Genomic DNA, 16,143 nt, shown 5'->3' with positions numbered 1-16,143 from the left:
TTCCAGTACCTGCTTCAGAGATTTTTCTGTTTTGTATTACATTTATTGTTAAAGACAAAACTATAAATCCTACCAGGTATTTCTAAAGGAAAGGTAAAGGGTTCATTCCATGCTGAAAAGAAAAGAGACACAATATTTTGGCTGTGGAGCCTTTGTCAGGTGTGGAATGTATTATTTATTGTATTTCTGTGTTTAAAAGGCCTCGCATGACATCATCGGAAGGAAACTTAATATTTAAAACTGGAGATTATAAATACATCATATTTCAGCCAGGTAACCAAGGAAGTGTAAAAATTGGAGAAGAAAACCTGAGTCAACTTATAGATCAGGTAAACTGAGAATAAGTGCTGTAACATAACAGATTTTTTTCCACGTTCAGTTCTGGGTTCATTCTGTAACTCTTAATTTCTCCTATAGCAGCATTTTTATATTTTAATTCTTAGTTTTCACATGAATGCTATTTTTTTGTTTAATCCAAAATCTTGTGCGTCAATTGTTGTATTGATTATTCTATAGTTTCCATTTTCACTATATAAACTTACATTTGCCTTGGTTAATGGCATGATTAACAAGATTAATGTTAAGGAAGTATGAAGTTCTTAACAATGTGTTTCAATTAGTTTATACCAACTCGAAAAGAAGATATTATATAAGCTGAAACATACATGCATGCCAAAAGAAAGTGAAGGATAAACATGTTCAATTTCTCTTTCTTTAAACTGGAAACATGGAACTATCATCTAAATTACAGATAAAGAAAAACAAAGACGACATTACATTTATTAAGGCAAATGGAGGAGGAACATCTCAGAATGTCACAGACCAGATCAACCAGTTGCGTACAAGGGTATGTGAAGCTGGAATAAAGCCCTATGGACAGAAACACTACTTGAAGTTTTTTCCAACAAATGTCAAGATTTAACATAAAACTAAAACAATTGCTAACTTTTTAAATTGTGAATGTCTCCTATGATCCGTCTATTTATGTTAGATGCCCATTTATTTTTGAAAAGAACAGTACAGTATGTATGTCTTTAAGAGAGTTTTGTAATACGTATAGTGAAACTCCTGACATCAGACAGAATGGATTTTTGACACTAATTAAAGTAGACAATACCTTTCTAGTAAAACATAATGGTCCCTTTTGGAAGTTGGTTACAGGATTCCTTAAGGATATCAAAGAGAAAGTGCTTCTGCAAAAGAAATGGGATCGGTGTATCTGTTTTTGTGTAAATTTTTGTATATGATGAACAGTTTATATGAAGAAACACTTTAATTTGTACTTAATTCATTAATGTCCTCAACGTTAATTCCAGATGACGACATTGGAAGGAAAGGTTCAAAATATAGAACAGGTAATATAGTATTTTTATTGTCATTTTGAGAAAATACATCTTTGGTGCCACTTTAGAAAATACATGTGGACAGTTACTTATAATAATGTGCTGAACATCAAAAGAAACTCATTAAAATTGAGCTCTATTGATCTGTTACAGAATGAGCTGAATGAGGGCTCAGAGAGCTGTGAACTCACAAATGCTTGTCCAGGGTCTATGAGGGGAATGATGCACAATCTCACAACTTAGTGTAAAACAAATGTCACCCTGGATTGCTTCTAGCAATGGCCACTTAAGTTATTAACCTGTGCATTAATGAACTGTAGATTCTCTGTTGATCAACCAAGCTGATGTCAATCAGCATAAATTAAATTAAATTAGGTCATGTCTATTACATAAAATGTGGATGACATGTTACAAAAAATATTTTGCAGTTATAACTAGTTTTATGTGATTCTTAGTACATAATTTTATATTTTGCAAAGTGATCATTTCATTTTAAATGTATACTGCTTCTAAAACTTCTTGAATAAATCTGCTTAAAATGTTTTTCTAGCATGTACAGGTTAACAATTAGTCTCTGATTATCTTGTCTGTCTGGTCATTAGTTCATCCATGCAGAATGTTAGACATATACTTGTGCAGCAATAGTAAACTACAATGCAGACTCTTCACTTTAATAGACAATACAGAGAAAGACCTGCAGCAGCAATCCTTGTCAGAACACTGGAACCTGCCTGAGCCTACTGGATTCTTACCACTGCATATGTCCTAGCAACTGGCAGGTGAGCTACATTTCAGCTGGATGCTCTCAAACATAACTTTAAATAATAACAATGAAAATAAAACAGAGTGCGCATTCATCACTAAGAATCCCATAGTTGTTATTCTTCCCAAGTTGCAATTGTACCATATCTGATACTTAAAAGACATGCACCTTCTTCAGCTTCCTTTTAAATCCTGAACCTGTGCTCTAGTTCTTGTCTTTTTGTAAGTTAGAGAATACACAATAAACACAATTAAAATCACATATTCATTTCTTTCTTAATTATATTTTCAAAGTGATATGGAATAAGCTTCAAATCTGATCAAACCCTAATGAATATTTGAAAGACACAAGTTCTTTGGTGTATTGCTGATTCAACTACATTCTAATTTTTGTCTGCAGTAGCATTATTGAACAATCTTTCTTTAGATTTGATGCACATCTAAGGTCCCATTGCAAAGTAAAGAAATTCCATTTAATGTTGGGAGAAACCTTGAGAAAACCCTCACTGGCAAGAGGAGAACATGTAGATTCCTCGAAGAAAATGTTTGGGCTGGAACCGGGATCCAGTTCTGTTAGCAGCACTAACTGCCACAACATCTATCCATTTTCAAACATCCAATTCAGAGTCACAAGGGATTCGGAGCCTATCTCAGCAAGCAACAGACACAAACAGGGTACACCCTGGACAGGATGCCATTTCATCACGGTACACACAGACACAAACATAGTTGTAATTAGGTTGACGTATTAGAACATTTATATTGCTATCTTCTATTTTTCTCTTGAAAAGAGAATGAGACTTTCACATCTTTGCACAGCTGTTAATTAAAAAAAAAGTGTATGTTTTGTATGTTTATTAAAAATAATTCAAAACAGAACAGAGGACCATGAATTACAATGCATGAATTGTATTCCCATGTGTGGCTCCAGACACTATACTGTATCTCTCCTAAATCTGTTATCTCTGGCGGACTTAATATTAACAATATTATTTACGTTTTGGCAATTTAGGGGCCGACATGCGCAGCTGACGTCAATGAGTGCCAGATTTATGCAGGAACACCCCTTGGTTGTCAAAATGGAGGAACATGTGTCAATGATCCAGGATCTTATAGGTAATTGTACACTTTGGTTCCTGTGTCTTTTATTCAGTGGTGTTTGGAGGTCTATGAGGAATGACAGCATGCACCACCTTTCCACCTACAGTATGCTGGGAAGATTGGACTTTACAGAAATTTTGGATTTTTAGGGACTACTTATCTAATCAGGCTAAGACAGTTTTAGTGGTAGATTCTGTATTTCTTGTGATATTCTTAGAAAACGTCCAGAGAAGGCTATGGTCTGAAGAATAACTGAACTGGAGGCTTCAAAATGAATGGCTAATGGTGTGACTGTTTTTTGTGATGTTTTGTGTTTGGCTATTAGTAATACAAACTATTAAGCTATACTATAAATATAAGTCAAATATAAATCTAAAAAATCTATGAAGAATACAGGACCAGCTGACATTTACAGGATGTTCATGAATGTTCTGAACATAATCTATGCTTTTGTTTTTTATTATTGCTTTAATGGCCTTAGCTAAAAAAAAAAAACAGAACAATAATTGTAACAGAGCATCACATAGACAGGGGAATTATTTTAGAAAGCTTCTATCAGAGCTGTTATTGGCTTAAAATGTTTCATTAGGCCCTATGTAGTTCAGAAAACAAGACAGTGGGGATTTAAGCAAAATGTATCAGGCATATGACACTTAATTAATACAATATTTGTGTTAGATTATTGATGCACTTCTTGTTCAAATGGGTAAATCTCTATTATTTAGTTTGGGTTTCTGCAAAGATGGTGAGAAGAATGACAACATAACACTGAATTATTTTCTGCCTTTCTGTCTTAATTTCTCATGACGTGTACAGCAATTGCACTGAAAACAATGTTTTCTCAAAACAGAAATCAGCATCAAACACAGCTGAATGGTCCGTTGGTTTAGATCTTTATTCTTACATGTTTAAAATATTAAGTGCCATTTCCTATAACTTTAACTGCTAAACCTATGGGACTGCATAAAGTTCTGTTATTGGTGCTGTGATATTCTGAATTGAAACAGCACCTGCAACTTGATTAATTTATTGCTGTATCCTAGTAAAAAAACAAAAAAGACAGTGCAGATAATAAGCTAGAATTGTAGTTGGAGATTTATTGCAAGAAATCAGTTAATAAAGGTAATTCAGACACACACTAGTTACAGTAATGTGACTTGAAATACAAACACATAAAAGATTAAAAAATATGATTAGTTTAAGGAAATGAAACGTGCCCCAACCCCCCCATCTATTTCTATCCTTTAGATTAAATATTCATTGTGATCATTGAAGATCCCATTACACTCTTTTTCTGTTGTCTGTTATGAAGATTGTCTCTTCCTGTACAGTATGTGAAATGCTTTGGGATAATACGTACTAGACAGATATAAGTAATCATTAATATCTCTGTGTGTCTGCTCTGTTTTCCTCCAGGTGTAACTGCCCTCCAGAGTGGTATGGACCACATTGTACTTCTCGCTATGATGACTGCGAAGGTGGCTCTCAGGATCTCTGTGAACATGGTATCTGTATCGACTCGGATAGAGTCATCCCAAATCAGGTGAACTGCTTGTTGCTGATCTTTAAAATCAAGACGACAAAACACGGTGTTTAAATAATTACTGATTGACATTTTCTCAGGTATTAAGGTGTAAGATGTTTCTGATGTATGAGCAGTTATAAGTTCCATATTGTTATTTCTGTTAAAAAAGAGTCATCTTTTCTGACTGCTCTATCTTTCTTACACCCGAAGCAGGCTCCACAGCCAAAACGTTGTTTTCTTTCTTCTCTTTTCAGCATGGAATAAACCTATTACTTGTTCCTGTGTTAAAAAAGAACCCAGCTTCTTTTGATCTTTTAAAGACTACATAAAACAACAGACTTTTGAAAAGAAGCACCTGAAAAATGTTTCCCAGAACATTAATGAGATTAATAACAAATCAAATAATTGGTTCACACTAATGAAGTCTGTCTATTTTTGTATATGCATATTTACTATAGAAGGAGTAAATATCTCTCAAGCAAAGCAGATCCTTTGGTTGGTATGCTGAATCACTTGAAAACTGACTATAAACTTATTTCTCAACAGCATATTTGTGAAAGCTCTTAGGATTACAAAACAGGAGTGGGGATGAATAGATTTTTATGTACATTTAATAAAATACAAGGAGCTAGCAAGCAGACTTAATTGCCCTGTGCAGTTAATTTAATATCACATTAAAAATGTATATTGAAAAATACATTGTTGAAGAAAAGGATTGAGGAATAACATGTTTTTACAAAGCACACCAACCAATGCCATGGTTTCTCAAGGAGTGTAACATCTATGAAAGATATTTGTTTATATTTGACTGTAGTGAGACATTTGTGCAAGAGACATTCTTCAGATTACATATATACATTATATAATTGTGTTCAAATGAAGTAACGTAATTGTCATTTACCGATACCTGGTTGAGTTGTTGCAGAATATTGCAATAGCTTTTTCTCTTTAACATGGTTTAAAAAATATCTAGTTGACAGGAGGACAGTCTTAGAAACTGCAAATCGAACAGGTTTTGTAAGTCACCCTTAATCATTGTTCTATAAAGATTCGTAATGCAATGTGGGGAACCACAGTGGCTTGATGATAACTGCTGCTTCGCAGCTCTTGGGACCCGAGTTTGAATGTAGGACTCCAGGACATGGGTTTTTGCTGGGTGGTCCAGTTTTCTCTCACACAGCATATCCAAAGAAAAAAGCTATCTGGTTTCTTTAACGTCTCATAATTAGCCTCTATAAAGTATACAGTATATGTCCTGCGCTGGACTGATGTCCCATCCTTAATTGAACTCATTGTATGCTAGATTATACTTTTATATTATATTTTGTTACAGACTTTGACCTAAGTAGTATATTGGTGTCTTTGGAAAATATTCGTTTCAGAAGATTGAACTCTGAAATGTATTTAATTTCATTTGTAGGACTTTAGCTCTGCTGATCCATGACTGGTAATCTCTGGTCTGGTCATATGTAGACAATTCATAGCTGCTTATTGTAGCTGCACTGGCTACACGTTAAGGGAACAGCTGTGGCAGCTCTGTTGTACAGGACTATTCATTAAGACTTTCTTTCTGTTTTCAGCCCAAATACAAGTGCATATGTGATGCTGGGTGGACAACCCTCCCTGGTAACCCGGCATGTACAGCTGACATCAATGAGTGTAACCTTCCCAACAAACCCTGCTCCACCAACCCACACGTGGAGTGTTTCAACACAATAGGCTCCTATTACTGTGGTGCCTGCCCAGCAGGTAGAATGTCTTTGTATTAGTCAGTACTCTATTTCAACAACAGGTTCAAACCACTGCAGCACAAAATGCACAAGACAATAACTGCACAGTAAATTCTTAAAATATGCAGTTAGAAAAACGAATGATCTTGAGACACATATAAAACATGTATCTGCCTTTAAAAAACATGTCTGGAAACAATTTCCAATCCTGGAAATGCTTCTGATGCAAAATGTCTCATCTTGATTTAACAAAGTAGCTCAATGTCCTTCTGAAGCATCAGAAAAGGCTTGTATATGGAGCAGTGCTCTTGAATGTGGATGGCATTCACAGGATGGAGAGTCTGTATCACAAGATCCAGTTCAGCGAAGTAATAAATAAATAGAAAGGGCATCATAATGTCAGAAAATGGGTTCAATTGCCTAAAACAATTTTAAAGGAAAACCTGCAAGGATAGAATAAGAACCACATGCATAACTAATAATACAATCTAATTGGTATGAATTATATAAAGCAAAAGTCCTTGGTTTCATTAACAAATAATCAATTTTGAATGTATTATATGTCAATACAAAAAACAATGCATTTTAATTTTTATCTAGTGTACTTCATACTTGAGCACAATATGCTCCAGTTAGCAGAATTAGCAGTACTAAAGTTCAGTTTAGATTTAAAGAATATATAGGCTTAAAGGCAGAATCACACAGGCGAATAGCACCACAGCTGAAAGCACTGTGCCTAGCTGTGTGGAATCAATGCCTTTGGACTGAAAATATATTAGGTTAGGCTTCAATTAAAAACACATGGAATACAAAAACAACAAACTATGACAGCCTTAAATAAATAATTGCAGCTTTTAAACTAGTTCAGCTCAATTTTGGGTGACTGTTAAAATTCTTTGCCTGCCTGTTACAAGCTATTTATGATTGTTCTGCACGCATGGAAAGGTGTTTTGAGGTTTTGTCCCAGTAACAGCCAAACTTTTGTTACCCACGTCTTTCAGGCTGGCAAGGGAATGGCTACAGTTGTCAAGATGTCAATGAGTGTACAACCAACAATGGCGGCTGTTCCACCTCCCCAATGGTGCAGTGTTTGAATACCATGGGCTCTTACCATTGTGGACCCTGTCCTCCAGGTAGGCACCAAGAGAATATAATGGAAAAGTCACTGTGTTGTTATATCAATCAAATGTGAATTCACTTATAACCTCCCCTACGTTCATTTATGTTCAACACAGTAGTAAGTTATTCTCGTTTTTGAATCTGGGCCATCAGGTGCCATTCTTTGACTGTGACTGAGTGACCTCTTTGGTGTTCCAGGAATATGCAAGTTGAAGTGTCAGAGTTGCATCTATCCTCCCTGAGAGGCTCAAGTTCTCTTGCTGGCACTGTGGACTCTCAGAGTGAATAAAAAGCATATGATCAGGATTTGGGTTAATGGAACTGTCAAACTAAAAAAGCAGATTATCAGAATTTGGTGTGTTTTCCCAGGCTTGATAATATTTCACAATAATTGGCTGATTCATCTCCCCACATTATGTGTGCTCTCGTGCTGCTTTGGTCCTTAACGTTGTTTGCTAATTGAATTAAATAAATATTATATCTTTACTTGTAATAAGTTAATGCTACTGGTCATCTTTCTCTGCATTTTTGTCTTAACACAGACATTGGTTAGACTGATTGGACTATTTTTTTAAACATTTGACGACAAAATTGTATTTAAAATAATGGAACCGCCATTAAATATATGTTGAGAACCACAGAAGAATACTACCATTGTTTCCTTCCTGGAGTGCTGGAAGCCAGATGACAAATTAAAATTTGATGACTCATGCACATTATCACACTGATTTAAAACAGATGTGCTTTTGTGCTGAAACCAGTCCCCAGCTGTCCTGAGATTAGCTGCTTCAGCTGAGATGTCTCAGTCAGCAACTTGCTGTTCTTTCCAGGGTTCAAACTGAATTATTATTGAGAAATATTCATAATATGTAACATTAGTATCCTAATATCCAGGGACACACTCTGTATTTGTTTCCTAAATTAATTAACTGGCATTACAGAGTCTGGAAACATGAACATTTCTTTGCTTTTAATAGTTTTTATATCATTTTATGTATTTACATTTGTTTTTTATAAAGATTAAAAATCACTACTCTCAGCACATTCAATTTCCTTTGTTAGATTTACCTGGAGCCTGGGGAACTTGAAAAGAAAGGCCTGGGATGTTAGCAATGGGGAAAGCAACCCTTGAGGTGGTTTTATAGAACTGCTTGTTGTTCCATGAGATACCATACATGCGATTCTGATTTCTTCTTCTTTTTTTCCTAATTTTCCGCATGTGAGCAGGCTATGAAGGAGATGGAAAGACCTGTACACAGGCTAATGTCTGCTCTGTAAACAATGGAGGGTGTCACCCACTGGCAACCTGCACCTCCAGTTCAGGTATTTTAGCATCAACAGTACATTGGCTGTAAAATTGCTGTAATAAGGTATAAAAGAAATGCCAGACTTCTGTATGATCCCTTGTTTGTAATAATAGGAAATGTTATGAAGAATCAAAGGAGTACTATGAATGCAGCAGTATAAAAGATAAAGATGGAAAATAAACATGCTTAGTAGTGGTTAAGAACCAAGAATCGTGTAATGTAGAAAATCTGGCCAGTAGGGTCCCTACTTCCTTACGAAAGATATCAAGGTTGCCAGATATCTTAAGTTCATGTTTTGAATATTTGAGAGGGATACCTCTCTGGAAAATACAACATAGAGGTTCAACACAGCTATAAATAAAGAAAACTACAACAGGCCAAGCAGACAAAGCAGTTTCTTCTGTAGAGACCACAGAGGGAACAAGAATAAACATTACGTAGCTTCCAAAGCTTGATCTGGCTGTCACAGACTCTAGATATCTCACTTATTAAACTCTTGTGGGATTCATCTGTGTGTTTGTGCATTGTTACGTATTTTGACTACTTGTTTATATTCCATATATTCTTATTGAAAAGAAATGTTTTATCTTATTTCATGATTTATCTACGTCAGACCTTTATATTGTACTGTACTGGATGACAGTTACTTAAGTCCTGCCAGGGGCCAGTACTACCAGTACTTAGTTTGCCAATGTATTCTTGGCTTGATACAGAACACTGAACCTTCAGTTTGTCAACACTGGGCTGAGAGAGTTGCATCGTTCCTTCAATCAATGCTGAATCTCTTGTAGGAGCTGTGGACTCACAGAATGAAAAATGAAAAATTATGCTTGAAACTAAAGTATTTGCAGTAATAACCAGATGTTTAACCATACTGTAGTTATTGTAATTGATTGTTTCTTAATTGACTCCTTATAGTAACACTTAAAGGTTTATTCCATGCTGAAAAGAAAAGAGACACAACATTTTGACTGTGAAGAAGGCTCCACAGCTGAAAAGTTGTCTCTTTTTTTTCTTTCAGCATGGAATAAATCTTTGCAGCCTACTCATGCTGATGCAGCTACCTACTTGAACTACGATATAGTAACTATGGTTTTCTGAGGAAGTGCATACATTATAGACCTGTGACTCACATTTATTCTAGTCCACCATTGGAATTATTCAAATTATATATACAATTATTGGTTGTTTTACCAATATGCACTTATAAGCATCAGCAATATGAACACAGAACTGATGCTTTTTAAATTAATCTTAGCTTTTAACAAGGTCATTTATTATTTAGATTTACTGTACCTCTGCATTAAGCACTGAGTTTCTGCACATCCCATACATTATGTGGACTGTCACTGTTCAACAACTCGGTGCAATTTAAGGACACATTCTTGTGAAGAATTAATAGTGCTTGTTATGTATGTAACATTAACAGCACACTAACGTAACATCAGTAGGCACATCTAGTTCAAGTAGGTAGCTGTGTCAGCATGCGTAGGCTGCAAAGGAACAAGTGAAGGTTTATTCCATGCTGAAAAGAAACAATGTTTCAGCTGTCGAGCCGTCTTCGGGTGTGAAGACGAAGAAGGCTCCACAGTCGAAACGTTGTGTTTCTTTTCTTCTCTTTTCAGCATGGAATAACCTTTTTACGTGTTCCTTTACAGTATAGTTTCTACAAGTTCAGCCAAATGGAGGAGGACACGTTTGTAAACAAGGTGAGGACAGACTGACCAGTCTTCTAAGAGTGTTTGGTTGCTTGGTAACAGCTTAAGCATGTTTGAGTGAGCATAGAAAAAAGTTGAAAAAGGTCATTTGATTTTTGGTTAAGCATTCATTAAGCCTCAGGAGTAAAGAGGTTATCTGGAATAAAAAACTGCTGAAAAGACCCCAAGTCTACAGGGCAAGTATGTTCTGAAACTCTCAGAGCAGGACGTGCAGAAAACCCAGAGTAGGGTGAAAATCTGTAAGGCTGCAGGGCCTGATGGGATACCACCCTGCGTTCTCAGGATATGTGCAGCCCAGCTGACCACAGTGTTTACAGACATCTTTGACTCCTCCCTGTCACAGTCCATTGTCCCCACCTGCTTAAAAAAACACCATTGTTCCACTCCCCCAAAAGGCAAAAGTGACGTGCCTGAACAATTACTGCCCAGTAGCATTAACATCTGTGGTAATGAAATGCCTGGAGAAGCTGGTGTTGTCACACATCAACTCTTTCATCAAGGAGTCCCTTGGCCCCTTGCAGTTCACCTACCAGAACAACAGACCAGTGGATGATGCTGTCTCCCTAGCTCTACATACAGCCTTGGAACACCTGGACACTAAGAACTCATATGTGAGAATGCTGTTTGTGGACTACAGTTCAGCATTCAATTCCATCATACCCAGCTAACTGGTGACAAAGCTCAGGGTTCTAGGACTGTGCAGCTCCGTCTGCAATTGGCTATTGGACATCCTGCTGAGGTGGTATCACAACAATAAACTGGACTTGAACGTGAGTAAAACAAAAGAGCTAATAGTGGACTTTCAGAGGTACAGGCCGCATATTCACAGCCCATCAACTTAACATTGATGGGACCGAAGTGGAAACAGTCACCAGCTTTAGGTTTTTGGGAATTTACATTTCTAATGACCTAATCTGGACTGTGAACATGGACATTATCTTGAAGAAGGTCCAGCAGTGCCTCTATTTCCTGAGGTGCCTCAAGCGATGGTGGATGCCAGTACCTGTATTGGTGAACTTCTACCGCTGCACGATAGAGAGCCTCCTCACCAGCAGGATCACCGTTTCGTACAACAACACCTTTTCTCAAGAGAGAAAAGCACTGCAGAGAACTGTGAATGTGGCCCAGAAGATCATCGGCTGTGGTCTCACAGAGATTAAACAGCTCTATGAGGACTGCTACCATGGTAGAAGTATGGCCATCACAGAGGATAGTCACCACCCCGGGCATGAGCTCTTTACCCACTGCCCTCAGGCAAGAGATACAAGAGCATGCGGACACTTAACACCAGATTTTGCCAGGAGCGAGGAGCCATATCACCCTGCAACTCACAACTGGCAACCCACTGAAGCTAAGCAGGTGTGAGCCAGGTCAGTACCTGGATGGGAGACCTCCTGGGAAAAACTAAGGTTGCTGCTGGAAGAACTGTTAATGTTATGTGGGTCCTAATGCCCCAGTATAGTGAAAAGCCAATGTCCTTCGTATGAGATGTAAAACCGAGGTCCTGACACTCTGTGGTCATTAAAAATCCCAGGGTGTTTCTCGAAAAGAGTAGGGGTGTAACCCCGGCATCCTGGCCAAATTTCCCATAGGCCTTTACCAATCATGGCCTCCTAATAATCCCCATCTATGAATTGGCTTCATTACTGTGCTCTCCTCCCCGCTGATAGCTGATGTGTAGTGAGCATTCTGGCACACTATGGCTGCCGTCGCATCATCCAGGTGGATGCTGCACATTGGTGGTGGTGGAGGGGAGTCCCCATTACCTGTAAAGTGCTTTGAGCGGAGTGTCCTATATATAAGTCCTTTATAAGTGTAAGCAATTATTATTAATTATTACTCTTCAATAGCTTTTACCCACAAGCAGAAGCTATTGAAGAGTAATGAAGTGCGATTGGTGAACACATTTGGCCATGCCCCTCAGACCACACCTACACCATCTATCTCATTATAATTTTATTAATTGCACATCTGCAGTCATTGTTTACATGTCTGCATTGTTTACATTCAAACTGTTTACTTGTACATTGTCTTCTTTTTGTTTGTATATTGTCTAGATGCACTGTCTGCACTTTGTGTTTTACACTTTTTTTAACAATCGAGAGACTTTCTGTAAGTAAGAATTCAATTGTGCAAGTACATGTACTGGTTACATATGGCAATAAAGTTCAAGTTAAAAATACAAAGGACACTGTGGTATTGCAAGACCAGACTTCAGAACCTCTGGTCTGCTCTTCAAGTTGTCATTCTCCCTTGGTGTTAGTGGCATTGTTGGCTTTTAAAATCTTTTTTATTTATTTATTTTCCTTGGGAATAATTGCCTAACAGCTGAGCACCCACAAAGCAGTTTGTCCTCTTCTATCTCATTCATAAAACAGATAGTTCTGTGGTGTGCAGAAATATATACCTGGAGAAATACTGAAAAATGTGTATAAGCAGTTAAACAGAATAATTAAATGGTTATTTTTTCATATAATGAAAGTTATAGAGACAAGGAAAATGGACTATGCACAAACAACTGGTGCTAACATTTGAGATGTCAAATGTAAAATCCAGTGTCTGGACTGAAGCAGAACTCATCATTTCTCTATAGGAAGCCTCCTCCCTATCTGCACCTGTCCTCCTGGCTATGCTGGGAATGGTTATGGGCCGGCTGGCTGCACTCCTATCAGTAACATTTGCCAAAGTCACAGTCCCTGTGTAAATGGACAGTGCATGGTGAGTGTACACATTCTGCATTTGCCAAATGAAACCCACTGGAAACTTGATTTTAAACCCTTGCCTATAGTGAAATCTGCTAAGGTCACATCCCTGTTAAATTCAGGACTGCCAAAGCGAATGTTTTTAATGGAATGATTGATCTGATAAGATCAGTGATTGATCAGCATTTAGTGCTGGCTAAATTCACGGTTCAAGTTAATTGGGTGGCTTAAAAATCGACCAGACCGAGATACGGTATGTGAGAACTGCAAAGAAAATGGCACAGTAGTCTTTATAATTCATATTGATTGCTTCTTTGTCATTTGCTCAAAGAATAATTTGTCTAATTGATTTCCTCCAGAGCACTTTGCTCAGGTTTAATGTTCCTTGAGTGACGAATCTGCAAAATAGGAAAATTAACGTTAAATAAATATTGATAATGACTAAAATGTTAGTTTCAAATTCTTCTTTATATCTTAATCTTTTACTCTCTTTGTATTGTCTAATATGTCTTCTGGAATCCAATTACCATTAATTTTAGAAATAAAATAAAAAAGAACAAAAAAGAAGAGGCATCAAATGGGAGGTCCAGGGTTTAGTTCTAGAAGAGCAGGTATTTTCCTTATTCTCCCAAGTCATGTGGGTTTTTCTCTAGGAGTTTCCTCCTACCTTCCACAGACATATCAGTTATGTTAATAGGTGTTTCTTTTGTGCGTCCATATGTGTTGATGAGTGTGTGGGGTGTTATCCTTGTGCTTTGCAATCGACCAGTGCAATCCCTACCAGGAATAAGCAGTTATCCAGTAATGGGTGGGTGTTTGGTGTAGATATGAGTTAAAAATGCTTTCTTTCAAGGCTGAGTAATGTTTTGCTTAGTTCTTCCTCATCTGATCTGTTTTCCTTTTCCAGAGTACCACAACTGGCTACATTTGCACATGTGACCCAGGCTGGTCAGGGGTGAACTGCACAGAAAACATCAATGAGTGTGTGAGCAATCCGTGTCAGAATGGAGGCACCTGTGTTGATGGCATCAATGGATACACCTGCACCTGCACTGATCACTGGATGGGCCTGCAGTGCCAAACACCACAGCAAGGTGCATGAAAATGTTTTATTGACTTTGGAGTTAAAGGATTGACACAGAGCAGTGTTATACTGGTTGATGTTTGACAAAGCCATTTTAAAATCTACGTTTCTAATTTGAATAGTCCTGCTGCCAAATAATTAATCTTTCTCACAAGCTCTAATAGAGAAATGTAGAGTGTCCGTTGCCAACAATTTCAAATAAATCTTTTTTTGTTATGGCCCTATAAGATCAGGGTATTTTTAAGAATGAATTTGCTAAAATCAAAGATGTCATTTTTAGAAAAATTATGTAAAAGAGTCTAATCCTAAATGTGCAACTCATACTTGTGTTATTAAAATAACTCAACAGAAATTGAATCAAGATAAAAGTTTAGGCTGAATACATTTACTATCTCCATCCAAAGTCTGAAGTTTTCTTTTGTACTGGATTCTTGATTGCAATTAATTGTTGACTTTGTTGTGTGCTCCAGTGTGTGGGGGATACCTCACAGCAGTGGCTGGGACATTCAGCTATCCCAATTTTCCTGGAAATGATCAGTATGATCATCAAGTCAGCTGTGCCTGGGTGGTCCGTACTGATTCGGACAAGGTTAGTCCCATTCCTTGTAATCCAGAGCTCATTGGAGCTGCAAGAGACTTTAACACCTAGGAGAGTGATGATATTTAATCACTTCTTGAATTTTATTGAACAAACTCTTCAAATGGGTCTCACTAAACGAGTAAGTATGTTTACTATTAAATGTGTTTTACATAAATTCAGTCTTCTGGAATATGCATTTAGAAATTTTGTCTTTTGTGAGCCACTTCTCCTTTCTGACATATAGCTGTATTCTGGGTGTTCTAGGGTCCCTCATCCTGATGTCACTGATATTTAACAAAACTACAAGCTTTGGCATCTAACTTGCTCAGCACAAAGTCTTCTGTGAATCTGATGGATACTCTCTTTTTCCAGGTTCTCCGGATAACTTTCCCACATTTTGATTTGGAAAACAGCGCCAACTGCAACTATGACTTCCTGCAGATACATGATGGAGAGTCAGCCTCTGGCTTCATGATTGGCAGATACTGTGGCACCAATGTCCCGACTGAACTCTTCAGTTCCCACAACTCATTGTACTTCTGGTTCCGCTCTGACCACTCGGTCAGCGCTGGGGGCTTCACTGTAGCCTGGGAGTCAAGAGATCCTGGTATTAGTTTCTTCTGACATTTGGTCCTGACATAGGACAAATAGGACAAATACCAGACAGTATCTACTCTCTAGATAGTAGACAGTAAAATATTCTGACCTTTAACAGGAAATTCATCCTTTTGATTGTTGCTATGCTGACTGAACCAAACATATTTTCCATCATTAAAAAGTTATTTACTGTTATGCTAACAAGTTTTTAAACTGAAAACATTTGTATTTCCATTGTATCTTTTCACTGAGAAAAAAGAAATGTTTAGAACTCAATACCTGTTTAGAAATAGTAATATTGTGCTCATACTGTGCAGACCAGTTAAGGAAAGGCTCTTCTAAAGAAGAATGTTTGAGTCTAGATTTGAAGGAGTTTAGAGAAGGTGACTCTCTGATATCCCTGGGCATAGAGTTCCAGAGCTATGGGGCATAACAGGAGAAGGCCCTGTCACCCATAGTGTAGACGGGACTAGGGGACAGATAGGAGACCAGAATTAGAAGAGTAAAGTTTGCTAGGTGGGGAGTAGGATGATAGTACTTCAGACAGGTACTGAGGTGCCAAGTCATGCAGAGCC

General features: G+C 37.4%; 1 protein-coding gene across 1 annotated transcript in view; it reads left to right on the top strand.

The window, feature by feature from the left end:
* The window catches only part of cubn (cubilin (intrinsic factor-cobalamin receptor)), a 128,812-nt gene that overhangs the window by 310 nt on the left and 112,359 nt on the right, over nt 1–16,143 (top strand). Inside the window, exons 2-14 of the mRNA XM_088643354.1 lie at nt 200–329; nt 752–847; nt 1,317–1,355; nt 2,021–2,122; nt 3,118–3,221; nt 4,623–4,749; nt 6,312–6,480; nt 7,463–7,594; nt 8,808–8,903; nt 13,199–13,323; nt 14,215–14,401; nt 14,862–14,980; nt 15,344–15,578. Coding sequence (XP_088499480.1) covers nt 200–329; nt 752–847; nt 1,317–1,355; nt 2,021–2,122; nt 3,118–3,221; nt 4,623–4,749; nt 6,312–6,480; nt 7,463–7,594; nt 8,808–8,903; nt 13,199–13,323; nt 14,215–14,401; nt 14,862–14,980; nt 15,344–15,578 — 1,661 coding nt within the window. The remainder of the gene's footprint in view (nt 1–199; nt 330–751; nt 848–1,316; nt 1,356–2,020; nt 2,123–3,117; nt 3,222–4,622; nt 4,750–6,311; nt 6,481–7,462; nt 7,595–8,807; nt 8,904–13,198; nt 13,324–14,214; nt 14,402–14,861; nt 14,981–15,343; nt 15,579–16,143) is intronic.

The sequence above is a fragment of the Lepisosteus platostomus genome, chromosome 8 (assembly GCF_059453375.1).
Source record: "Lepisosteus platostomus isolate fLepPlt1 chromosome 8, fLepPlt1.hap1, whole genome shotgun sequence".
NCBI lineage: Eukaryota > Metazoa > Chordata > Actinopteri > Semionotiformes > Lepisosteidae > Lepisosteus > Lepisosteus platostomus.
The sequence above is the reverse complement of the archived record's forward strand: the minus strand, read 5'-3'. Positions and strand labels throughout refer to the sequence as shown.